The 25,968-nt window shown below is 53.0% G+C and overlaps 2 protein-coding genes across 10 annotated transcripts in view; both read left to right on the plus strand.

Moving 5' to 3' along the window:
• Positions 1–6,884: 6,884 nt before the first annotated feature.
• Positions 6,885–15,706, plus strand: OPN4 (opsin 4). 5 transcript variants are annotated; one of them, XM_081268201.1, is made up of 9 exons: positions 6,885–7,005; positions 7,334–7,467; positions 7,817–8,020; positions 8,622–8,793; positions 9,134–9,289; positions 10,578–10,685; positions 11,601–11,781; positions 12,877–13,028; positions 14,959–15,706. In XM_081268201.1, exons 1-9 carry the CDS (start codon positions 6,926–6,928, stop codon positions 15,233–15,235), a joined length of 1,464 nt encoding a protein of 487 aa, XP_081124327.1. In that variant the 5' UTR covers positions 6,885–6,925; the 3' UTR covers positions 15,236–15,706. The 5 variants fall into 5 exon arrangements, with proteins under 5 accessions (XP_081124327.1, XP_081124331.1, XP_081124329.1 ...); XM_081268205.1 differs by having other exon boundaries at positions 12,877–13,020; positions 14,959–15,135; XM_081268202.1 differs by lacking the exon at positions 6,885–7,005 and adding an exon at positions 7,027–7,222.
• Positions 15,707–17,697: 1,991 nt separating this feature from the next.
• The window catches only part of LDB3 (LIM domain binding 3), a 62,608-nt gene continuing 54,337 nt past the window's right edge, over positions 17,698–25,968 (plus strand). For 3 of the 5 annotated variants that reach the window (XM_081267362.1, XM_081267361.1, XM_081267359.1), the window contains exon 1: positions 17,885–18,076. In XM_081267362.1, coding sequence (XP_081123488.1) covers positions 17,984–18,076 — 93 coding nt within the window. In that variant the 5' untranslated portion in view covers positions 17,885–17,983. Of the gene's footprint in view, positions 17,850–17,884; positions 18,077–25,968 lie in introns of those variants that run through there. The other 2 variants (XM_081267358.1, XM_081267360.1) reach the window with 2 other exon arrangements.

Genomic DNA, 25,968 nt, shown 5'->3' on the forward strand with positions numbered 1-25,968 from the left:
TGGCACCCTCAAAGTGTGAAGAGTAAACGTCAGTCACTGCAGAGCTGTGGCGAGGGACCTGGATTCCACAGTACACATTCAGCCCCTGATGGACCTGGTATAGCAGGTGGCAGTAGGAGTGAGAGGGCAAGTGTAATTGACCATAGATGTCTAGGCCAGGCTGAGCAGGAGGATGGTTTGGGCTGATCTAGGGACACCACAGAGTCTGGGTAGGCAGAGAACCAGTCCCACCATCCCTCCAGGTCTCAGGCTATCACTCCAAGAGGATCCCCTGGACAACAGTGGGAAGTCAAGGAGCAGGAGCATCCCCAGGTGAGCTGCAGGTCATGGGAAGGAGGACCACACTTTCTACTGGCTACAGAGGCAGGTGATTGTTGGTTGGAGGGAGTGGCACTTGCCAGGGAGGGGAAGCAACTGCCCATTTGCTCCATCGTCCTTCCCCAGTTCTGCTTTCCATCACAGGGAACCACATCCTTCAAGACTTTATGGCTTCCAGGTGGGGTTGGCACCTGCAAAAGATAGGAAATAAGAGAAAAGAACAGAGAGGAATCCATATTCCGCTCACCATGGTACTGCTCCAGCAGCTGTGTCCCGACTTGTGAGTACCCTCTTTCCGGGGCACTTTTCCAACAGTCCCAGCCTCTGAGATCTGGGGTCACCCCTTTCTTCTGTAGTCCTCCTTGCCTTGGGCAAGGCAGTGCATCCTATTATCACTAATCTCTAGGTGCGCCCTCCAATCAGCACTTCCACCACCTGTCATCACTCTGAAGTCCTTTCAAGAGTCTAGAACAGCACTTTCCCCTATGTAATGTGGGAATTGGACCACCTGAATTGGTAGATCTGGGGAGTCTGCATTTCCAACAAGCTCCAGGTGACACTGAAGTGACCAGTCCTTGGATAACACTTGGAGATGTAAGGACCAAGGAGGTTTTGATTTTCCAGATACAACAGTCACTCTGCTAGGCAGTGTGTACTGCCTAGGTCACAAAAGTGTACAAAACAGACCTGTCTGCAGTTAAAGAAGAGAGACTGACATACTTGCAAATGACATGGATGGTAAGTGCTCTAAAAGACAGGGAGGAGTTTGTGAACAGCCTGGGTCCTCAGGACACCTCCCTCGAGGACCTTGATGAGGCATGTTTGAACTGAGACCTAGAACATGGATGGGTGTTTTAGTCAGATTTTTATTTCCCACTGAGACCACAAGACCTGACAAGAGCAATTTTAGAGGAAGAAAAGTTATTTAGGGCTCACGGTTTCATAGGTCTCAATCCACAGATAACTGGCTCCATTGCTTTGGGTCCAAGATTGAGGCAGAACATCATGGGGGACGACTATGGTGAAAGAAGGCAGCTGACCTCAAGAAGGACAAAATAAGCCCCAAAGGTACACCTCAGCAACCCACCTCCAGCCATACCCTACCTGTCTGTGGTCATCAGCCAGTTAATCCATTCAAGCAGATTAATGCACTGATTAGGTTAAGGCCCTTCTAGCCCAATCATTGTATCTCTAAATTTTCTTGCATTGTACCACACATGAGCTTTGCGGGGACACCTCACATCTAAACCATAACAGTAAGGTTTGGGGAGCAGCATGTGAGCAGCAGCTAGGTGACCAGAGGGACAGTGTGCTTTACTTGGCCAAGAGGAGGCCAGCCTGGTTGCCAGGCACCACAGCAAGCAGATTCAATGGCTGCCCTTGACCTGCACTCCCCATGTGATCAGGCCTCCCCTCCCCCACAGCTTGCATCCATCTTCCAGTAATGTCCCCAGGTACTGGCAGCTGATGCTTTCAGGCACCTCCCTGCCCAGCTGGCAGACACACCCAGTCTGCCTGGCGCCTGAGCTTGGCTGTTGAGTCCCCCCCAGACAAAACTATTCTGGAGCATCATTAGAAAAGGCAATAGTAAGAGGCAGGTCCTTGCATCTATACACAGCCCTGTGGTGTGACAGCAGCCTAGCCACTCACACAGTCACTGAGAGAGGGACAACATGCTGCTTTTTGCCATCTATTCATGCTTTTGTCTTCCCAATAAAACTCACTTTTTTTTTCTTGAGATGGGATCTCGCTACATTACACAAGCTGGTCTTGAACTCATGAGCTCAAAGGATCCTCCTATGTCAACCTCCTATGTAGCTGGGACTACAGATGCATGCCACCAGGCCCAGTTAAAACCCACTTCTTATCCCTTTATAAGATAATGTTGTAGAACTTTCCTTTATCCCCTTCATCTCATTAGCTCGAATTCAGAAGTCATCAAAGGGTTAAGCCTAGGTTTATCTGATTGGAATTGATTTTTCTAAGACTTTTAGGGCTATGGCATGAGGAATGCGATGTAAGAAGAAGTACAAGAGAAAAGTGGGGAGCCAGGAAGGCCAGGGGTCTCTGGGGCTAGAAAGCACCAGGAACCAGCAGCTGGCATTGAGCATGGAGATCAGCCTGCCCTGTGGAACTGGTCCAGGGAGAGGGGGAGCAGGTTACCTCTGGAGGAGTGGACTGTAGCTAGGGTGGGAACTGCGAGGGCTTGAGGACCTCTCCTGATTTTACCTGTGCTGAGATTCTTAAATGGCACAGGCCCATGGAACTGTCAACAGGGCAGCCAGGAGGGACTGGGTCTCACACTGAGCCAAGTATAAGGAGAGTTCCAAGAGGCAGCATGGAGAAAAGAGGTGCTCAGGGGACGGGAGCACAGCGGTGTTCCTGGGAGAGTAGGAGCTGCCTAGTCCAAGGAGGGCTGTAGAAGGCCAGTGGTCCCCCACCTCAGGCCATGGTTTATAGTCAGGACAGCCTGGGTAGTGGTGGCCACAGGGGACTATTGGAGGTGGAGACTGCTTTCCTGGCTGAGTTAGACAGCAGGCTCTGGGCAGGAGATCTGCTGGAAGGGTGTAGAGTGCAGAGGGTCATGGTAGGGGACTTTCCCTAAAGGGATAGGAGGTATGAGGGGACCTGGGTTTTGCCTGTGAGAGCTGCTGTGCATCCATTATGGAGAAAGGTCACTATCAAAGGAACTGTGGGCTTCTGAAGGCCCATGTGTGGGGCATTCAATTCAATTGAAGTGTTGCTTTGAGGCCTCTGGTGCCTCCAGGTATGTGGACTCCTTCCCTACTCATCTACAGGACAAACATATTTTCCCTGTACCACCCCCAAACCCCTGAGCCAGCTACATCACCAGCATTCTTTCTTAATTTGCAGTATATAAACAGGACTTTTTGGGACTTTGTGTCAACTCAGAATTTGCTCCCAGCTGAGAGGAGTTGTTAAATCCACATTCAAAAGCATGGCATGTTCCCTTAGAGCTTAAAGACAGAAAGCAAAGCCAGTCTTCAGCCTTAGCCACCACCCAGGGGAGCTTCTGTGAGCTTGAAATGGAAAGGCCTGAGGAGCAAATTCATCTGAGCTGCTGGTTGGGGAGCTGAGTGAGGGTGTTCCACCCTCTATCCCAAATCTTAGGCTCTAGAACAACTGTTTGTAAACATGGGGGGACTCCCAGAAGAGGAGTTGATATATCTTTCCATTCCAGTGGCCCACAAATCTCACTGTACCTCAGGACGCAGTCCCCAAGTAGAATGTACCTGGAAGCCCAGCAGACCATGCCCCGTCAGCCTCTCTGGAACACGGGCTGAGCAGGCTGCCCTGGAGACAGTGTGCTCAGATTATAGGAAAGGGGCCCATCACTTCCAGCTCCTGCTGCCTCCTCCAAGGGGGCGAAGAGCAGGCTGGGATACCCATCACCACCTCTGACAGGCAGTAGACTAGGCTTGTAGGCCTGGGTGAATTCTCTGGTTTCTTATATCTAATTTTGTGTGTTTATTTTTACTTTTATACTTCAATTAAAATATTTATAGATATATTAAAAAAAACTACAAACATAAAATGTCTCATGATCTGCTCTCACCCTGACCATACTAATCTCATCTCATCCTCAGTTTCTTTGTCTGTGGATGGGGTAAGCAGTCTTGGCTCAGTGCATGGTGGTTGTGAAGATGCCGTGGGCCAGATTTTGGGATAGGGCCACATCCAGGTTCACCATCCCACAGACAACCATAGGGTTCCTGGGATGGCAGAGGCTGTTCTGTTTTTTGGGGTTTTTTGTTTTGTTTTGTTTTTAGTTATAGGTGGACACAATATCTTTATTTTATTTTTATGTGGTGCTGGGGTTTGAACCCAGTGCCTCATGCATGCTAGGTGAGCGCTCTACCTCTGAACCACAACCCCAGCCCCAGAGGCTATTCTTGATGAGCTCAGGGAAGAAAGAAAGCAGGACATATTTAGAGGGGAAGACAAAATCTTGTGCCAGTGTCCCAGAGTAGAGCTTAGCAATGTCCCCTGAAGCATGTACACAATCACACATATCCTTTCTCTTAGGCATACACACATTCATTTCTGCCATCATCAGACCCTGGTGGATAGACACCCAGGGACCTGCATCTGAAGGAGCCAGAAGCAAGCAGCAACTGAGCATGTGCAGCCCCCAGCACTGCTACTTAAAATGGGGAGGGACCCTGTGGCTGTGAGTGGGTGTATCTGTGATACTCATTTCTTTGCACTTCGCTGGACACTGAGCAGCCCCCAGAGCAGCTCTGGCTGTGCCTGCACTGAATGCGGGAGGAGCCAGCAGGTGGAACGCGCAGCAGTGCCAAGGATGGAGGAAAGCTAGGAGGCTGGGCACCACTAAAGTTCTAGCTCCCCAGGCCCTTGACTTCTCTGTGAGATCAAACAAGGACCTCAGGATGAACACTACTTCAGGTTCAGACTCACCAGGCCCAGCCCGGGAGCCCACATTGGGGTCCACCTCAGCTCCACCCAGCATGTGGGACAGCACCCAAAGCAGTGTCTCCAGCCTGGCCCAGCTTCTACCTGCCAGCCCTACGGTAAGCCCGAGGAGCTTGTGCATGCACAGAGCCTTACCTCCCCACTTTCTACATCTCCTCAAGTGTTTTGACAGCGAGATGGGAAAGGTCTGAGTTCTGCTGTGGGACTTTGGTCATGTCACCAGACCTTTCTGAGCTCGTCCTACACAAATTGGCTGAGAGGAGGGTACAATGTTCTCTCCTGCAGAGAGCATTAAAGAAACACAAAGGGGCTGGGGTTGTGGCTCAGTGGTAGAATGCTTGCCTACCATGTGTGAGGCACTGGGTTTGATTCTCAGCACTGATTATAAGTAAATGAAATAAAGGTTCATTGACAACTAAAAAGAAAAAGAAACATAAAGGCCCACCCTGACCTGCTTGTGGCTTGCATTCACTTCTTCCAGAAGTTGGCCAGATGCCCTGTGGAGCCTTTCAGAGGGGAAGACATATCCGGGGCTTCAGGATTTGTTCAGGCTACAGTGGAATGTTGGGCAGGAGAGAGAGCAGACCAAATTCCTTCCTGGAAAGGGAATGGATAGGAGAGGTTTTTAAATTCTTTGTAGTAAATTCAGAGGGTAATGACCTCCCTGCTGTGACTCTGGGAGACTCACTCCATCTTTGCAAAGGAAGTTCCTTCCCCTTCTCTCTTGCCAGGGATCAAGATCAGCCCTACTCAGCTATGGTATGAGGGAACGCAACTTCTCCTTTGAACCTTGATAGTGGTGCCCTTCATCTGGGAGGGACAACCGAGGAGATGGCTCTGCCTTCTTAAGGTCATCCAAGTCATATCCCTGATTATTGGGCACCTGTCTGTCTGTCCAGTCTCCAACAAGTTGCCTAAGCCCACACATAGAAGCCTCACACCTATAGGTTCAGGTTTAGGAAGAACCACATTTCCATTCCAATTTTGGCCACTAGCTGGCTGTATGGACAAGTGGCTTTGCCATTCTGTACCTCAATTTTTCTACCTGCCCTTCTGGGAACCCTCTTCCTTTTCAGAGACATTTGAAGGTGATGGGAGATAATGTGTGACCTTCATTTCTCTGTCTCTTCATAGGCAACTGGGGCTCAGACTGCTGCCCGGATCCCCTTCCCCACAGTTGATGTTCCAGATCATGCTCACTATACCCTGGGCACGGTGATCCTGCTGGTGGGGCTCACGGGGATGATGGGCAATCTGACAGTCATCTATACGTTCTGCAGGTACCTGATTGGTGGAACTGGATCCAGGGCAAGAAGGGTGACCAGAACACAAGGACCAGAACATTGCCCAGCTCTGCCCAGGGTGCTGTTGAGGCTAGCTGGGGGGCCACGGCCAAGCCTTCAATGATCTCAGGTTTCAGGCTTCAATCTTTAAGCTCAGAAAAGGGGGAAAATTAGTCCAAGTAAACTTGAATGGCATATGTCAATTGGGCCCCAGGAATGTCATCTGTTACCCCTAGAATATTGGGTGTCTGACCACTCTGCCCTGTTTTCAGATCACCTCTGCCATCCTGCCCCAGGGGACATCCTCAAGAGCAGCCTCGGGCACAGGATGCTGAGTCCTCAAGCCACTTGGCAACCATCGTAGGCTTCTCTCAACCTGTCCTGCTGGCAGGCCAGTGGAGAAGTGAGCACAAATAGTCAGTCCCTGACTCCCCACCAACTAATTAAAGGACAGAGAAAGCCATTTATCCCCTTTGACCTCATTTTTTATTATTATCTGTGAAATGGAGTTGTGACTTCCTCCATGGTGTCCAATGAAGATGAAGTAGGTTTGTGTTTGTGCATTGCCCTGCCAAGGAGTCTTTGAATCCTGACTGTGCACTTACTGAATGTAATGATTGAGAGCAAGTCACTTCATGAGTTAGGGCCTCAGTGCTCTCCTCTGGAAAATGGGAATCATGATGCATCCCTCAGGGGTAGATGCAAAGACAGATGGTGCCAGGAAACAAGGTTTGTGAAGGTGGCTGGCCTGGGTTCACAGTCCTCTGCCCTTTGCCATCCTGAGGATGAGAGCAACAGAGACAGCTGTACCCAGCAGGGCCTGGGCCAGGCAGGACATTGGAAGAAGGACAAGGAGGGAGCATGAGTTCATGGAAGGCATGGGAGGAGGAGCCTGGGAAGAAGCCCCTGAGGAGACCAGGGCCTGGAGAGGGTTGTCTAAGGAGAAACTGTGAGTCACCCAGAGGGAATCCAGAGGCTGAGAAGAGGAAATGGGTGTGACCTGAGAACTGGCCTCCCCTGGGCGATACAGGAGTTTTGGGAGAGAAGTTCTGAGGGAGCTGCCTTGGGGTCCCTCTCAGCTGGCACTGCGGGGTCAACTGTTCCTCGGACGGTGCCTGTTGGACAGAGGGCTAGGAGTGTGGCCCAGCAGCAAGGCCTGTCTGCATGTACGTGTGTGTGTGTGTGTGTGTGTGTGTGTGTAGTTGAGGGGTAAGGGAAGCTCCTCACAACTCTGGAGGTGTTAGGAAACACCCCCTAATCACTTCCAACCCTCACAGGAGCAGAAGCCTCTGGACACCTGCCAACATGTTTATTATCAACCTCGCTGTCAGTGATTTCCTCATGTCCTTCACCCAGGCCCCCATCTTCTTCGCCAGCAGTCTCTATAAGCGGTGGCTCTTTGGGGAGGCAGGTAGACACCTGGGGCTCCCTTTGGCTGGAGGGAGGGGGAGGGGTTTGGCATGGGGTTGCCCACTGGGCAGGGTGACCCAGCAGAGGCGATTCCATTCCTCCTGGGTAAAGAGTGAGCAGCTGCCCTCAATTCCATGAGTGAGTGAGAAGGGAAGATCAGGTTCTAGTCCTGAGTCCTCTGCCAGCCTCAGTCAGACGTGGATGGTAGACAGGGTGGAGAAGGCTCAGGCCTGGTTTCCTGAGAGGTCAGAGAAGGAGCCAAGTTCATCCCATCCCCAATGCCTCCCTCCACTTGGGTACCTGATTGAATCCCTCCCTCGAGGACTTAGGGAAGAGGGCTGTGCCCACAGGTTGTGAGTTCTATGCCTTCTGTGGGGCTGTCTTTGGCATCTCCTCTATGATAACCCTGACGGCCATCGCCTTGGACCGCTACCTGGTGATCACACGCCCCCTGGCTACCATTGGGATGGCATCCAAGAAGAGGGCAGCATTTTTCCTGCTGGGTGTCTGGTTCTATGCCCTGGCCTGGAGTCTGCCACCCTTTTTTGGCTGGAGTAAGTGTTCTGGTAGAATTTGGGGAGGGGCAGATAGACTGGGAGAGGGGTTAAAGGGAGGTGGGTAAATTTGGGTCAATCAACTGACAGGGGGGACCCAGGGACCTCCTGAGCCCCAAGTCAGATGGGCATTCAGGGGCATCAATCACTAGCAGCAGGGGAGACTGAGGGCACTCGGTTAGGGGCCAGAGGATCACCTGGACAGTCTGTCCCCAAATACAGGTGTTCTTGAATGTGTAATACCAAGTTTGCAGTGAGTCAGACTAGGCAGGGTCTGGAGTTCGAACCTCAGTGAATAGGAGGGTAAGCAGCAAGGCTCTAGCCCTTGTAAGACAGAGATCAGTGAGCATGACCCTGGGGCTGGAGTGAGGCCTCTGCTGCAGTCTAGCAAAAATGAGCAGCTGTGGGCTTTGCCAGCTGTCCCCTGAGTGGTACCCCTGCCAGAATCACCTTGGGAAGGTCCCTCCACATCCCCCAATTGCCACAGGCTTCCTCACTGCACTGGACAGGGTAGAGGCCCAAATATCACATATGAAGCCCTTGATGGACAAGGAGTCTAGGCAGTGCCACTGAGGAGGCTGAGCACCTGTCTCGCTCACAGGCGCCTATGTGCCTGAGGGGCTGCTGACATCCTGCTCCTGGGACTACATGACCTTCACGCCCTCTGTGCGTGCCTACACCATGATGCTCGTCTGCTTCGTGTTCTTCCTACCCCTGTTTGTCATCATCTACTGCTACATCTTCATCTTCAGGGCCATCCGGGAGACAGGCCGGTAAGTGACAGCTAACAGAGACCCTGCCCCACCCTCCCGAGTAGTCCCAGCTACTGGTATGCTAATGTGTGCTTATTGGGTGTGGGCGCCTAGAAAAAACTCCAGAGACAAGGTTTATGAGGAGGGGGTTTTAGGCATGTCTGAGGGGACAGAGAAGGTTCTACCCCAGGTAGAACCTCAAAAAGGCAGTTGAGAATCAGTGTAATGAGAATTTTCTGGAAGGGATAACCCCCTTCCAAGTGCCCCAGGGATGGATCAGGGAAGCTCCTGATAGCAATCATGATTCTGGTACTCACTGCAATTGGAATGGGGTCAGTTCAAGAATACACACCCTTCCCAGGGCCTGTGAGGGCTGTGGCGAGTCCCCACGACGCTGGCGGCAGTGGCAGAGGATGCAGAGTGAGTGGAAGGTGGCCAAGATCGCGCTGCTGGTCATCCTTCTCTTCATAGTCTCCTGGGCCCCCTACTCCATTGTGGCCCTGGTGGCCTTTGCTGGGTGAGCAGGAGCTAAGGGGTTGGGACAGGGGTTGAAGGTGTGGGAAGGGAAAGGGACCCCTGGATGGCCTCTCCCCCAAAGCCCAGCCTGAGCCAGCCATCCTCACACCCTAAGTCCAGCCTCCAAGTCTTCTTCTTTTCCCAACCAAGGGACTCTACCCAGCTCCAAGGCATATGCTGGAGGAACTCTGGGCCACCCCCAGATTCAGCCAGAGGGCCTGCCAATCCCCTTGGGAACATGCAGCTCTCCTTGAGCCTTCTGGTCTCCTCTATCTGGGCTGTGGGCATCCTACTTGGATCCCTAAGAGGTGCCCTATAGTCCTTTTTAACTAGAGTCTGGGACTTTAGCATCTATAGTAGCATGAGTATAGGCTAGACTTCAGAAACACTTTTGTGACATGGAGAGTTATGAAACCTTGGAAGTGTTCAGCTATGGACCTTTTTGTGTATGGATGGCCTGGTCCCTTTGAAGAGCCTACTGTGAGTTTTCTCTAAGAAAGACAGGAGCCAGGTGTAAGGGTGCATGCCTCTAATCCCAGTAGCTCAGGAGGCTGAGTCAGGAGAATCGCAAGTTCAAAGCCAGTCTCAGCAACTTAGAGAGGCCCTAACCAACTTAGTGAGACCCTGTCTCAAACTAAAATTTTTTTTTTTTTTAAGAAAGGGCTGGGGGGCTGGGGTAGAGTGCTTGCTTAGCACACGTGAGACCCTAGGTTCGATCCTCAGCACCACATAAAAATAAATAAATAAAAATAAATAAAAATAAAGATATTGTGTCCATCTACAACTAAAAAAAAATATTTTAAAAAGAAAAAGAAAGGGCTGGAGATCTGGCTCAGTGTTTAAGTGCCCCTAGGTTCAATCCCCAGAACAAAAAAAAAAAAAAAAAAAAGAAGGAGGAGCAGGAACAGAAGGAGGAGGAGGAAAGATAGGAGAGCAAGTGGGCATCAGGGTGAGGCTGGGGTATGGGAAGAGCTGTGTAGACAGGTCAATGGAGAGCACCAGGAGATATTGTGAGCAGCACAGGCTCTAAGATAGTGGGACTTGGTGAATCATCCCCAGCAAACCCTTGCATATCTTTCTCCCAGAGACCCATCCTCAACCATCTCTACTAGCTTCCCCCCTGTCCACTTTAGTCCAGAATTCTCCCTGATACAGGGCTGACCCAGCTGTATTGGTTTGGGGTGGGCTGGGGTTTGGGCCTTGGCAAGATCTGACTCAGAGGAAGAAGATTGATGGGGGAAATCCAACTGGGGAGAAGGATGGAGGGCCACATATCTTCTCTGTCCTAGGTATGCACACCTCCTGACTCCCTACGTGAGCTCAGTGCCGGCTGTTATCGCCAAGGCCTCTGCCATCCACAACCCCATCATTTATGCTATCATCCACCCCAAGTACAGGTATGGCCCATCTCCAGGCCTCCAGGGCCCCACCTATGGGCATGGAAGGCCTGGGCCTGCAGATGCAGCAGAAGTCTGTCATCTGTCTTGTCTTTTGTATGTACTTTGGGTGGGGGCCGTGAGCTGCCAGGAGCAGACAACAACAGTGGGTGGGGTCTGGAGTTGGTACGACCCTCTCCTATCTCAGTTTCCAAGAGGGCTGTTTGGAGGAATATCAAGTCTTCTTGGGCAGTGTCCAATCCTAATTAGGGGGTTGAGCTTACCTCATTGGAGCTGGGTCATAAGGCATCTAGGGTGGCAACTCAACATTGCTGTCCCTATTAAGACAAGACCCCAGACACAAGTGCCTGAAGAGAAGCTAGCAGGGAGCACTTGGCTTCACCTCAAGGGCCCTGGCAGGGTCTTTGGGGTGGTTGTGGCCAGTGCATGCTCTGCTATGAGCAATGAGGCACTTTTTCTTTGAGACTTTCAGTGTTTCTTTTAGCCTGGAAGTTTCTATCACACAGCTCCCTCTGAAAAAGTGAACTGCAAGACCCAACTGGTCCATCCTAAGCACTCAGGAGTGTCCCTGATCCCCACTTTCAGAGATATGGCTTAAGCCAGCCACATGTGGGCTGGAACCAACATTCACCTGAATGAACCTGCTACTCTAAGACTCTCTTTCCACACCTACCACCCCAGGGTCTGTCTATCCATCCCACCATTCTGTAAGCCCACTGGTCTCCTTCTCCCAGCCTCTGTCTGCCTCATCATTCAGCTTCTGTCTGTCCATCTTCATTGCCTCCCATGACTCCCAGTGACTGCCTGTCTGTTCCCATCACCCAGCATCTGTTTATCCACCAGCCTTAGCCATGTTTCAGTCTGTCTGTCCTTCCCTTACCTCTTGTGTCCCTAACCAGATGTGTGGCCCTGCAGGATGGCCATCTCCCAGAACCTGCCCTTCCTGAAGAAGCTGCTAGGTGTGTCCAGCCAGCATGGCCGCCCATCCCTCAGCTACCGCTCTACCCACCGCTCCACTCTGATCAGCCATGCCTCCGAAGTCAGCTGGGTCTCTGGACGGAGGCGCCAGGAGTCCCTGGGCTCTGAGAGTGAGGTGGTAAGGATGCTGAACACTAGCTGGCTGGCACCTCACCACCCCTTCCTCTACCAGCCCTAAGACTCTGGGAAGGCCACATGCCCTGGAAGAACTGCCACTGAGACTGAGAGACCTCCAGTACATCATCTTCCAAGATAGGCAGGGTCCCTGGGGACAGAGAAGGGATGAGCAGCAAGTCTAGTCTGAACACTGGGCTTCCAACTCCAAGAGGTCTCTTTATCCATGCTGTCAAGACTGAAAAGATTACTATTTGGGGCTCTAAGCAGGCATCTAGAGACAAAGCCAGCTCAGGGGCCTCATTCCTCAGCATTAAGTCCCCTCACCCTGGGCACCTTGAAGAGCCACAGGAAAGGGAAGGAGGAGCATTGGCCATGGAGTCAGGGAACTGACCTGGAGATTGAGCTTACCTTATCCTCACGATGTGAGCCTGGGCCGGTCCCTCAACCCTCTGAGCCTCTGCATCCTCCCTGGAAAGGGTGAAAAGTCTTTCTATTCACAGTGACTAGAAGATTGTGGTGTGCCCATATCTGGGTGCTGATTTGACGGTTAATGTTGGTCTTTGGAGCCTCCAGCCCATCAGCTCTCCCCAGGGCCTGGATCTGTGGGATCCCTAAATGTTGCCAGGAGAGCTCCCCAAGGCTCTAGCCAGGTTCCTCCATCCTTTTGCCTCCAGGGCCCACTGTGGCTCTCACCAAGAACTGCTATGGACAGACTAGATGGACAGTGATCTCCCTCCACTGTCCCATCTTTGAGGGTCTCTATTAAGGAGATGAGGGAGGAGTTGTCAGGGTCCCTTCCCTGAACCACTGTAGTGAAGAATAACTAAGTCTAATTTATTAACAGAGGCCTAGACCCTCATGAAGACCACCCATCCACCCCAAAATCTGAACACCAACATGCTTGGGAAGGTGTGTGTGTGTAAGTGCGTGCCAGCACATGCCCACACTTAGCACAGGCACACGTAGTTTGCTATCAATATGTGTGGATATGTTTGAATATGTGTGGGGAAGGTCAAGAAGGACCTGAGAGGAACAGGGGAGGGACAAGATGCAGAGTGTCCTTCTCACCTCACAGTTGCTCTCCCACTTCCCCCAGGGCTGGACAGACACGGAGGCAGCAGCTGCATGGGGGGCTGCCCAGCAAATGAATGGGTGGTCCCTCTGTGGTCAGATCCTGGAGGATGAGGAAGCCACAGCCCCTTCCAGGTCCCAAGGACAGGAAGCTGAGACTTTCAGGAAGGTGATTGGGTATAGTACCTGCCAATCTGTAAAGATGTGGGAAGTAGGGGCAAGTAGCCCAGGGAATGGCCTGGAAGGGGGACTTGTTCTTGTGGGCAGGGCCAATGCCCTGTGGGAATCACCCACCCCTACCCCATACACCCCAGTTTTCCCCTTGCCTGCTAGGGGGTCTCCGTGACTCCAGGACTTCCTGAGCAGGGTCTATATGGTCTGTGACTATTCTTGGGTGTGTCTGGGTAACTATCTATGTACACATTTAGCAGGCAGTGCTGTTGGCTATGTAGTGCCATGACAGACATATGCACACGTGTATATAAATGCATATATCCATGAAGGTATGTGGTCTGTAGCCGGCAGAGCACAACTTGTGCATATGTGTGACCATGTGCCCAGCATATGCTTTCTGTCACTGTGACACCTCAGGACACACAACTGAACATGTCCCCATGTGTCTTCTGTGTTTGCGTGTGACTGAGTGTGGATGGTATGCATCTCTCTGTGTGATTTCAAGACTGGACATACCTGGGGGGAGAGGCTACAAGCTGTGTATGTGCTCACCACAAACGCCCTGAGATCAGGATGTCACCCAGAATACTTGTGGCTATTAAAAGAAGGCCAGCTGTCAGCCCAAGTGCCTATGGAACGGAATGTCGATGGCGATTAGAGAAGGCCATATTCTGGAACGTTGGAAATTCCGTTTGCACAGGCGCCCTGGGCAGCCCCTCCTCCCTCAGCTGACAGCTCCCTGCCCTGCCCTTCTCTCACCCCCTTCTCTCAACCCACCAGTTGACTCCTGGGCACTCTCGGGCTTCCCTAGTCAGTCCAAGACCTCAGATGCATTCCTGCCTGCCTTTCTCATGTGGCTTCTCTGTGTGATTATGAGAGGGGAGCCCAGGGCTACTCTCTGCAGTTGGGGAGCCCCTGTTTTTCCCAGCACTCTCCTGAGAAGAACCCCACCCTGTCTTAGAGCTCAAGCACTGTGTATAACCATGGAGACCAGAACAAAAGCCTGGCAGTGACCCCCAGGCTGGCCAGGCAGTAATGAAAGACACAGTTCCCATCCTGGGTGGAGACTGGGCTGGGCCGGGGCGCTGGGCACGGAGAGCTGGCCATCAGCAGTCACCAAACACGCGTGATAAGTGCTGCCATGGAATTATGAGCACGCAGTGTGCTGAGAGCAGAGGCAGGTCCCTGAGGCTCCCCAGGGAAGGTGAAGGTGAAGTAGGGATCTCCAGCCTGGGGGTAGGGAGGGAGCTCTGTGCCATCCTGGTCAAGGAAACAGCCTTGACCTCCTGTGTGAAGGCAGGAGGATGCATGGGAGGGATTCAGTGTGTCTTGGGAAAGGATAGTTCTTTGTGACCCTAGAACCAGCCAGAGAGACCCTGCAGATGGCAGAGGGGATGTAGCAGAAGGGAAAAGTGGCAGGAAATGGTAGGAATAGAGGTCTGTGGGGTCCCTAAATCTGCCCCTAGGAGACAAGAAACCCAGCGAGGGGCGTGATCACTTTGCAGGGTAGCCAGGACCCTCCACAAAGTCCCGGAAGGGTGGAATTGAGTGAAGTGAGCCTGCAGGGTGAAGTTTCGGAGGAAGCCACAAGGCAGGCAAGCAGCGACTCTGAGCAGCAGGGGTGACAGGAGCTGCCAGAGCCCACACATATGCAGGAGGAGTGCTCAGAAGGGAGAAATTGAAGGGTGAGAGTGGGCAGGAACCCAGTCCAGACCCCAGGAGCCTGAGCCTGGAGGATATCCTGCAGACAGCCTTAGACTTTTCTGCTCTTTCTCTGAGATGTGGTCCTTGAGAAGGCCCAACCCCAAACCGGAATGCAACCTGGTCCTTCCACTCAACCTCCTGCACCTCTCAGTGACACAGAGGATCATTGGGAGACTGTTCCCCTTAGGAGGCTTCTCGGGCTAAACGGATGTTTGCTGTTTGTTTTCAGACCAAGGGGCAGCTCCCCAGCCTGTGCTCCAGGATGTAGGACGCCCATTGGTTCTCTCTTTCTTCTGGGACGTGTCTGGCCCTGTCACACCCCCTCACACACACAGACCCAGGATTACGCCTGGAGCCTGCAGGCTTTCAAAATGGCCCTGTCGCCTGTGCTGTACTGGATTCACAGTCCCAGCCCCACATCCTCTCCCCACACCACAAAACTACTGCCTTGCAATGTGGTCTACACCCGCTTCTCAGCTCAGCAGCCACACCCGGGCTCAGTCTGAAGAATGTATACACAGGCCTTCTTCCTTCCGGGAGTCATCCTCCTCTCCTGAAATGCTGTGTGCTGTGATTGTCCAGGCCGTGACAATGGTGATGGCTCCGGAGAACACACCAGCTATTTATGAGCCAAGCATCTTGGCCAGTCTGTGCATCCAGGCTGGGCATTTCACTGGTCCCGGGAAGCCAGAGCATCTCCCACTGCCAGTGGCTGAAGCTAAACACAGACCTTACTTTGTGCACTGAAAATGCTCCCTCACCTCCTGCTTCTCCCTCCCCCAGCACAAGGCTCCCTGCAGCCCACACTCCCCTCCCCTACTCACAGGCACCAATGGGCACCTCTCCCATAGGTACCTATTTGCATGCGCACCAAGCACATTTGTCCACACCTGCCCCTATGGTTTGTTTCATATCAGTGCTTTAATTTCATCCCAGGGCAGTGTGATTCTGACAGGGTAAAAGAAAATAAAAAAGCAGAGAAGATCTTGTCTGACAAATATGGTGTCTACCTACTGGTCTGTGATGGGAGAGAGAGCTGGGACCTGACCTTGAAGGGCCCAGCAGCTTCTTTCCTCCCCTCTCCCATCCCCCACTTCCACTCCTGAAAGCTCATCTCAAACGGCAGGGGGGCAGAGTAGAGGAGGGACAAAGACCAGACATGGCCCATCCCCACTCCCCAATGAGCTACTGAGCTCCGCCTAGCCTGTGGGTACCAGCTGCTCTCCAGCTGGCTTTGGGTCTCCCAGGGGAGGCAGATGGAGGGAGGTTGGCCTTCCCCTTTAAGAGCATCCTCCCCTACCCTCCCTTCCCTCAGAGGCCGAGGCCAGCATCAGAGTCCAGAGAAAGAGCCTGCAGCTCCAGGTACAGCTTTGCCCAACCCCATACAGGGTCAGCTCTTTCCTTTCCCCATGTGGTCATGCCCTGCTGCTAGGTCCTCTCCAGCCTCGTAGGATGGATACCCCTAAGAAAGGGACAAAGCTGGAGTTAGGAATGGATGGCATGGGGCCTGGGGGTTAGGGAATGATATGGAAGAAGCATTGGGGGCTGATCTTCTGGGCCAGGACAGGCAAGACTGCAGGATACAGGGCAGAGACGGTAGTAAAGTGGGGGTAAAGAACACAGGTCCCTTCCTAGCTTCTTCCATTTGCTATTTTTGTGACCTTGGGCAAATTGTCCTGTATCATGGGCATTCCTCCCGTGCACTTTGTGTCTGCCAGGCCTGGGACGTGAGGCTGGGGTGTTGGCAGCAGGGAAATTGCTCACACCCTGGCTGCAAAGTCCTCAGAGCAAGCCCAAGTTAGAGCTCCGAGAGGGCCAGGAACCAACCAACCTGGTCGTCTTCCCTGAGCCTCAGTTTCCCCAGCTGGGGAACCAGGGGGAGATTTGATCTATCTCCAGACTGCATGGGGCCTGAATTCTCTCTTGGGGCAGGGCTTCTAGGAGTATCTTGACCCAAAGACCACACTGGCAGGAGTCCTGAGGGGCCAAGGCCCCCATCCAGAACACAGTGTCTCTAGAGTATGGGCTGAACATGCCATACATGCTTCCCCTCCCTGCCCATTCTGGCCTTGTGTCCTAGCAGCTGAGCAAATGGCATCTCTTTCCCTCCTCCCTGCCCCCTGCCATTCCTGCGTAAAGGGCACGGGGCCTGGCGTGCAATGCTGGCAGCTGGACCTTTCCATGCTACTGTCAAGTTTTCCAGGGCACAAATGAGACAGGAGAGCCAGGAATAACCAGCTGAGCCCCCAGAGGGTCTGGAGCCGGTGGGCCTGACCCAGATCTGCCTTCAGATCCTGTGCCAACATGGGGTGGGAAGGGCCCCAGGTTCCTGGGCCAGGGCTTTGGGGAGGTGCCTGCAGCCACTAGAAGCTCATTATCTGGCATGAATGCCTTTAGAATTAGCCCAGGCTCCACTGTGGCCCAGGTCCATTCTTTATGTGACCTTGGAGAAGTCATTTAACTTCTCAGAGCCTTGGCTCCTACAGGCTAAAGTGGCAGCCTCTTAGGATCCTAGGGATAATAGTGTAAAGAGCCCTGTGCTGAGTTTGGCCATGCCCAGAGGTTCAGCTATTACAAGATCATTTTTATGGCTGGCTAGTCCCAGGGCCAATCACTGGTCTTCTGAATTGAAACTTTTTCCAGACCAGCTAGAGAGTGAGTTCAATTCTAGGCACACAGGACCCATACTGGATAAGGCAGCATGTCAGAGTCCTCACCAGGGAGCACAGAGCAGCAGAACTCCTGCCTGAGGGAGATCAGCCCAAGCCTCCTGGGCCAGGGATGGATCCAGTGAGCAGAGAGAGGGACTTGGGCTCTTCATAGGGCAAAGGGGAGAAAGGAGGCAAGAACATTGTCATCAACCTGACCGGTCCTCTCTTCCTGATCCCTGGTCGGGGGGGTCTGGGTGCTGGACACCCCTCCCCAGGGGCTATATTAGCTGCGTGAGTCACAGTGGACCTGGCTGGGAGGCCACAGGCGGGCGGGCACAGTGTAGGGTTACAGTCCATTTATGGGCGCAGCAAGGGCAGATATCAGTGTCGATGGCATTCGCTCCCAGCTATTCTTAGGAGCGTCCCAGGAGCTCTGCACAGCCTGTCTAGGCAGCAAGGGGCAGAGCAGGCAAGGCTGGGGACTGGGGGGTCGGGCAGGGCAGAGGCAGAGGCAGAGGTGTGGGCTGGGGAGGTGGGGTGCATGAGTTTCCCCTCAGTTAATACTTTTTACCCTTTGCAGAGGCAGCCACTATCAGCACCAGCATGTCTTACAGTGTGACTCTGACCGGGCCCGGGCCCTGGGGCTTCCGTCTGCAGGGAGGCAAGGACTTCAACATGCCCCTCACTATCTCCAGGGTGAGTGCACACTGCTCATGGCCTGGCACCCAAAGGGGCAAGGCACACTCAGAAGAGGGCACGTATGTACATCTGTCTGTCTGTCCTCCCCAGGCTCTTGGAAAACAGAGCATACCCTATCCCCTGTCTGAGGGTTCCGACAGAACTGATCTCCTAGTCTTGGCCACCAGTGGTGTTTGCCCACCTGAGCCTGTCCCTGAGAATTTGCCCACCTGAGCCTGTCCCTGAGAATTTGCCCACTAGAGTGTGACATCATGGGCAGGTGTTGGGTGTTTTGAGCAGAGAAAGAAATGCTGAGTTTGCAGGGTGGGCGGGCAGGTGGACAGAGCGTACAGCGCCTTCTCTGGCAGGGCAGGCTCTGGGTGCCCCCAAGTCTAAAGTCCCTCCCTAAAGTCCCAAAGTTTGTAGATGCTTTGGGAAAGAGCATGTAATGGGTGGGTGGATGGACGGATGGACAGACTGCTGCCCCTGCTGCCCTGCTGTTGTGATGTGGAGGCAGGCTTGTTACTGAGTTCCAGCACCAATTCCATTCGAGTCCCTCTTCTCCTGCTACCATGGGCCAGTCAGGGACCCTGCGCCAGCTGGCTCATGGCTCTACACCTTCATCCCTCACTAGTCCAGGGCTTGCCTGATCCTCCTGCCTGTCTAGTGTCTCCCCCGGCCCCAGATTTACCTGGAGAGATGGCCCCTTGGCCCTGCAGTGTCTGGTAGGCATAGGACAGAACATTGTGGGTTGGGAGGTCCACCACTCTCTTCCAGCTGGAGACATTGAAGCCCAGAGGGGCTAAAACTAGACATATTTGAGAAGAAGGGAGAAGGAAGGACTTTGTTTTAACTGCTACTATGGTCCCACATCTACACTACTATCTGGGACAGAATAGGTCCCCAGTCAATCTTTGTCAGGTAAAGGCACTCCCCAGCAATTCCTGGAAGAGCCAGGGTTGAAAGCCCCAGAGCTCAGGAGGAACAGTGAGGCATGTAAGGGGGCAAAGACAACCCCTGCCTGGTGGGTGGTTGAAACCCTGGCATGAAGGGGCCAGCTGAGGCCCTCCAGGCTATCATGGAAACATGGTGGGTGGCCAGGTGTATCTGGGCTGCTACTAACCTGGGGGAAAAGGATGTGGTTTCTTCTCCCAGCGCAGCAGACTTATCTTGGGCCTAGGAACAGCACTGCAGTAGGTAGTCGGGAAGACCCGAAGTTGCTCTGGTAAGGGGCAAAAGTGCAGGGGTCAGTGCCCCCTGGAAGAGTAGTCTTGATTTGAGAACATGGCATGGGCACTTGGGGGACCCTACAAAGGAGAAGCTCCACCCAGGGTAACCTTGGGAGCCTTGGATCTGCACTCCTCAGATGCTGGTCTTGCCCTCTACCCTTCCGCTGGAGATCTGGGTCTCTGCCCCTTTGGGCCTACTATCCTGAAGACCACAAAGTCTCAGACTGAAAAGACACTCAGAGCCTTGCACACCTACCTCAATGATGTGCTGCCTGAGCCCAGTGGCTATCCCACCTTAGTCCCTGCACAGTCCACAAACCCCATAGCTGCCCATCTCCTCCCTGTATAAGGTGGACCCTTCCTCTCATTCTCATGAGCCTTCCAACCTACCCATGCCTGGAACTGAGCCCAAGTCTCTCCCAGTGCCACTACCCTAAACGCTTGCTGCTGGTTCTCCCTGCCCCATCCTGTGGGTGCATGTTAGCCCCCAGGCTCAGTGGACCCAGGATAGCCAATGACCTCACATAGGACCTATGCACCACCTGGCTCCAGATGGCCAGGGGCTTAAATGGCAACACAGAGACCTTAAGCTAGACAGCAAGAGGAATGTCCTCACTCGGGGAGGGGGTGTGTTGGGATGTGCGGGAGCCAATGACTGGGGGGACTTATAAAAATAGAACCCATACAGGACATTGGGGGTTAGGCATGACAGTTTCCTTCTGAGACACACCCCAAATCATCTGGGCCATGGAGCAGGGTAGGCTGGACACTGGAGTCCTCCCCAAGACAGGAAGTCCCTTGGAAAATGCCACTGGTGGGCTGAGGACACCTTGGCCTCAGATATCGCAGGTTCAGTGCTCCTAGCCAGATAGATTCTCTGCACACCAGGGCTGTGAAATTTCCTGCTGGGGTTCACAAGGCCCTTCTGCACCAGGAGCAGCCCCCTCAAAGAGATGCAGTGCCAAAACTCTGGAGGACCCCCACTCCCACCCTAGCCATCATCTGCTTCTCACGACTGGCCAGTGGACACTGCTCATAGTCTTGATCTGAGCTTTTGCCGCAGGGCACCACTGGCAGTCCTGGGGTGGGGAGAACTGGCCAAGTAGAGCATACTCATTCTCAATAGGGACCTGCACCCTCAGGGTACATTCACTGTAATCCAAGGGGGTGATCGGGAAGCCAGGGCTGGGATTTCCTCACCTCCCAGCCATCAACCTGAGGCTCACATTTATGCACAGAAGTGATGGTGGGTGGAATTCCTATGTCTTGGTGGTACCTAACGCCCATGCCTGCTCCCACACCTCTCTGACTATAGAAGCCCCACCCTTTCAATTGCAGACAGGCATTGCAGCTCCTCCTGTAAGGATACCCGCCACCTGCAGGCTAAGTGGTAGCTCCCATTCCCAGCCCTGCCTTGTCCATGGGCCCCACCAAAGCAACCTGAGGCAGTAGCAGCCGTGCAAGGCCTCCCTTCTGTGGGTCTTAACAGGGTACTTTTACTAGTGTACAAAGGATGACCCACAGAGAAGGGGGTTCAGGAGGGGACTGGGAGAGTGGAGGGAAAATGCCTTTATTTATCCTGGACAGGTGCGGTAGGGCCTGCAACATGAGCTGCCCTCTCACCCCACCCTCCCCAACCCCAGCCAGTTCTCCAGGAAGTAGGGGAGGGGTGGGAGCAGCCAAGGAGGGAGCAGTTCCAAAGGCCCAGCCCAGCTTTGCCCCAGCAGCTGGCCAGGGGCTGGGGCCACGGTCAGGGCCTTACCCCTTCATGCCTGTTATGCCCCCATTTTTATGAAGGTGCTGTGCTTTTGTTCAGCTCTGCTACTCTCAGCTCTGTCATCATCTGTCCAGCCTCAGTCCTCTTATCTGTAAAATGGGCCCTGCTGCACCGAGACTGTCCCCCTCAAAGAGATGCCAGGCCAGAACTCTCTGGAGGAAGGGACAGTGCTTTCTACTAGGTGTGAGAGTACAAATGTAAGAAAACTTCCCACTTGGCTGGTTGCAAGGCTGGCAGAGTGTCAGGGTGAGCCTGGGTCCAGGCAAGGCCCGCCTCTGCTGGAAGGCCTCCAGCCCTGGGCCTCACCAACCTCACCTGGCAGACACCAGTCCAGCAGCCTCTGCCTTTATGCTGGTTTCGGTTTCAGTATTTATTGGATTCTCCCAGCTGAGGTGGGGACACTGAGAACAGAGGATCCCTGGGGAGACAGATGGGGCCAAGCCAAGACTATTCTGGGGTAGTTGTGCAGGCAATTCCTGGAATTTTGAGGTCGCTGGAGCACGTCTCACTGTCACTCAGGCAGCGCCTAGCAGTGCTGACAGGCCGTGCTGTTTATAGCCTCACTGAAGGTCAGGCAAGCCTCGAGACCTCCAGCGATCCATCTATCAAACAGGGGAAGATAAGTGAAGACCGCAGAGTCACAGCTGGGAATGAATTCTTAGAGACACCCTCTCCCCAGACCAGGCCTTCCCTGCTAACTCTGACCCCTTGATAGCTCTGAAGGAAGTGGACAGAAAGCTGGCTAGATCCTAGGGAGGGGAGGACCTTCAGACACCTCTGGACCACAGCAAGGGCAACTGCATGGGCAGTCCCAGGAAGCCTGGGTTAAAGGCATTGTGAGGCAGCAGGTGTGAGGAGGACAGAGCCCCAAGTGGACATCCCTCTAGCCTGGGGACTGAGGTCCCCCCAGTTTCCTGAGTTTCCTTCCCTTTCTGAATGACTCCCTCCCGTTCAGGGGCTGCCCCTGATTGCAGCTTCCCCTTGGGCCCCACCTCCAGTCCTCTAATTGCCAAACACAGCTTTCTCCATCCTAAGAGGCATGAAATTGACTTTGCTGGGAGACCCTGAGAGCCAAGTGCACAGGAGAGCATTTTACTGGCCATACCCAGGACGTAAACAGAACTATAGGCCTGGACAGGAGGAGAGGAGAGGGACAGTGGCTGGGTCTGGTGAGGCAGGGGAGGGCGTGGTCAGCTAGAGAGGCGCAGTGACCCCACCCACCCGGCTTGAACATAGGTGGGCTGTTGTTATATGTGGCTGGATGGGGGCCAAAGCTGGATGGCTGAGTGTGAGAGGGGTGGGAGTAATGGGGCTGAGAACTTCAAGTCTCTTCTTCAGAAGTCTGGAGGTGACAAAGGGAGAGAAATGAGACAGGATCCAATTAGAACAAACAAGGCAGGACACAGAAGAAATTTTGACTTATTTATTGGCCGAGGTGGGACTGGAGAGTGGGGGCTGTGGGGAGACAGAGGTTCCAGAGAGAGGATGAGGGCTGGGGCAGGGCCCCAGGGGAGGCCAGATGGGAAGGGAGCAAGCATGGCACAGTGGTAATCTAATCACACAATGTTAAAAATGTTAAAATGTACCCAGGGATTCAGGGGGAAATCCCGGGGAAGGGTTGGGAGGAGGAGCGATGGAAGTTGTACTCTCCTAAGGCTTTACTACCTGCCCCTGGGCCCTACCCTGCCACACCTGGCAAATCCAGAAGAGACAGAAGGCAGGAGCCTGCCTGCTGCTGAGTACCAAGAGTGATGGCTGGAAACTTGTACAGAGCCCAACTGCCAGCAGGGAGGCTGCCAGCTGTTGTCCCTGTTGCCAGGGTGCTGGGGGATTAGGAAGCCACAGCCTGGTGTGCTGGAGTCCCTACTGGCACCTTACTTCCTTGAGACCTTGGATAGAATTCCCCTGACCCCGGCCCCTGTAAGGACAGCAGTTGGCTCAGTAATGGTCACGTGGGGCTGACCTCTTGCCTCCCACCCTCTACCAGCGCTGGATCTTGTTTCCTGTGGAGCCTGGGGATAAGGCCAGTGACTTCAGTCCTTCTGGCACCTCTGGGGGTGGGGGGGGAGGGGACAGGGTCAGCACTCACACTTTCTTGGTTTGGAGCTTCTCTGGAACTTTCTCAGCTCTGCACCATCCTTACATAATTCCCTGTTTAATAATGTAGTCCTTACAATCATCCTGAGGGATGTCACACTCTCTCGATGGGATACTTGAGGGAAGCTCATTCCAAAGTCCATGCTCCTTCTTTTGCTGCCTCCCTTGTAGGTACATGCAGGTGACCCTGGTACCAGCTATTCTTGTGCCACCCTCTGGTGGGCCCTAAGACCACAGCCCAGCAAGATAGAAGGGCTCCTGTGAGCCAGGTTGCTGAACTTGGCCTCCAAATATCCAAATACCCAGAGCTTGTCATCAGTGCTCCCACCTGGGGGTCTCTGGGATCTGCTCAGGGTTGGGGGTCCCTGTTGAGAGGTGTCTGTCAACTGAAGAAAACTAAAAAGCAAGGTGGGAATAAACTACTCATTTCAGAGAGGAATTTAAATGCCCAAAATGGAGTAGGAAGATTTTTTTTTTTTTAAGAAAAAATAAAGAAGAAACCCTTCCAAGAATTTGGGAGCTTTGAGTCTTTTCTGGTACAAAGTCAATCCAGAGAGAGGGATGGAGAGTCAGATAAAAGATGCACAGACATATCATGCTGGACTATACTTTTCACGAGCCCAGGGCTCTGGCAGTGCACAAGGGTCCAAGGGTGCCATTTCTCTTTCCCAGCCAGGGCAGTCTGCTCCTGGGTTTAGGGTAAAGGACCTGATGGCCCTTGGCTGCCTTTGGGGTTCCTGCCTCCATCCTGCCTTCTCTAAGGGCACTTGGGCCGAACAGAAGAGCACCTCCCTATAAGAGTATATCTGCACCCCACCCAACCCTGAGGGACATTTGACTCTGCTTGGGGCAGCCAAAGTCTAGGCCAGCTGTGCCCTGATGAGCAGACACAGGTGCAGGGAGAGAGGCGCCAAGGGCAGACTGGAGCCAGCTCATAGCTCCCCGCCAGGGTGTATGGCTACTAACCTGGCTCCAGGGAGGCTGAGCTCTCCTCAGGAACAAGGATCACCCCAGCTCACACCTGAGGATGAGGAGGAGCTAGGCAGGACCCAAAGGGAAGGACTGGCATGAGCTGGCCTATCCCTGAGAGAGAAAGATGTCACCAAAGCAACTCTGAAAGAAGGGCTTTCCAGCTGGCCTGCAGCTGGCCCTAGCTGATATAGGGCCCAACCTCCTTTGGATATCATTCTGGTGCCCTTGATCACACTGGCATGATCTTCTGGATGCTCCCATCCTGCCTGGCAGTGTCCCTTCTGTGGTTGCAGGTCCTGTCCTTTTGTGTGGGATTTGCAGCTGTGTATTTCCCCTCCCCCAGATTTCTTCTGCCAGAGACAACCCCTTTTCTGTAGATGGTAAGAAGCATCTGGGTGTATCATCCTATAAAGTTGTCTTGCTGTGGAGTGGACATGATGGGATTTATCTACTATGGGGAGCCACACCATGAGGTAACAAGCAGTAGGTAATAAGCATGGGGACAAGCATGACAGGTATCTTCCTGCTCAGGTGTGACCTGCTCTGGGGGAGCCTTGTGGGTAATCCACTAGGAACAGTATAGTAGTTGCAAAAATCACCTTGAAAAAAGCACATAGTGTTTGTAACTTCTTCGAAATGCCTCTGAAATAAGGATTGGAGGATGGATAGATAGCAGGATAGATGTGTGGTAAAGCAAGATGAATGAAATATTATCCCATAACTATGGTGGTGGGTATTTCAGTGTTCACTGTAGAATTTTTTCAACTTTTTCCATGTTGGAAAAAGGGTCTATAATGAATTGTTGGGGATGGCAGAGCCCTGCACAGGAAGCCAGAAGGCAAGTGGATTTTCTTCAGGACAGCCTGGTGGGGCGAGGCAGTTCTGTGTCTTCATGAGTCCTCTCTTGGTCTAGGAAAATATTTAGGTTTTGTTCAGTATTGTTGGTTAACTGCCCCTCTCCAAGGCAGCAACACACTCCTATCATTAGAAGAGGATCCATATAGCAACAAATTTAGGGAGAAGAGTGTATTTGGAGAAATCCCAAGTAGTTCTATAGGGCATCTGCCCCTATGGAGTCTGGAGATTGAACTGGGCTTTCTGGAAATCTAGGCATTTGTTTCTCTATTGTCCTTTTTTTTTTTTTTTAGCCTGAAGATTCAGGGGTTGAAGGAGGGGTATTCTGCATACAATATGGCTAGTATTTAAGAAGACACCCAGGGCTGCAAAGGCAGGTTTTTGCTGTCATCACTTGCATTGTGTAGGCAGTGTTTCTGAGATGGTGCTGTGATTACCCAAAAGCCATTCAGTTTCTGGGTACACCCTGTAGAGTCCATCTGGGAGTGGCCTGGAGATAGGTGACTGCGGGGCCCCCTGATTTAAATGGGATTCCCTGTGAGGGGCCTGGAAGGAGGCCTCTATCCATGTCTGTGAGCCCAGGACCTACCTGGAGGCCCATACAGGCTTGGCACATGGGACACAGGACTGTCCCCAAGTCCTCTCTGGGCTCCTTCTAGGTTGATCCCCAGTCCTTGGCCAGAATCTGGTTTTTGCCAACATTAGGAGCTGGCTTTGTCCCTGGATCATAGCCAAGAAGGTGACTAGGATGTGCCCAGAGAAGCCAAGAGTACTAGCTGGTGGGTGTGTACAGGGGGCAAAGCCAAGGGACACCCTTCAGCCATAGCCAGAGTCAGGGTGGGAAGGCAGAGCCTCCTATTTCCTGTGATATCATTGGGGATGGGGTCTACCTGGCATTCCATAGATGTCATCAGTAGGGGCCTCTTGCATGGTGTCATGGGGTCAAGTCCTAAAGTCATTCTTTGTGATATCAGCAGGGG

Source organism: Spermophilus citellus, assembly GCF_964194105.1.
Source record: "Spermophilus citellus genome assembly, chromosome: 15".
NCBI lineage: Eukaryota > Metazoa > Chordata > Mammalia > Rodentia > Sciuridae > Spermophilus > Spermophilus citellus.

Excerpts from the sequence above, each read along its gene's own strand:
- OPN4 (XM_081268201.1), top strand. The coding sequence starts at position 6,926 with ATGGAAGGCATGGGAGGAGGAGCCTGGGAAGAAGCCCCTGAGGAGACC. Across the intron at positions 9,290-10,577 it reads GCCCTGGTGGCCTTTGCTGG|GTATGCACACCTCCTGACTC; the intron begins GTGAGCAGGAGC and ends TCTCTGTCCTAG. Across the intron at positions 11,782-12,876 it reads TGGGCTCTGAGAGTGAGGTG|GGCTGGACAGACACGGAGGC; the intron begins GTAAGGATGCTG and ends CACTTCCCCCAG.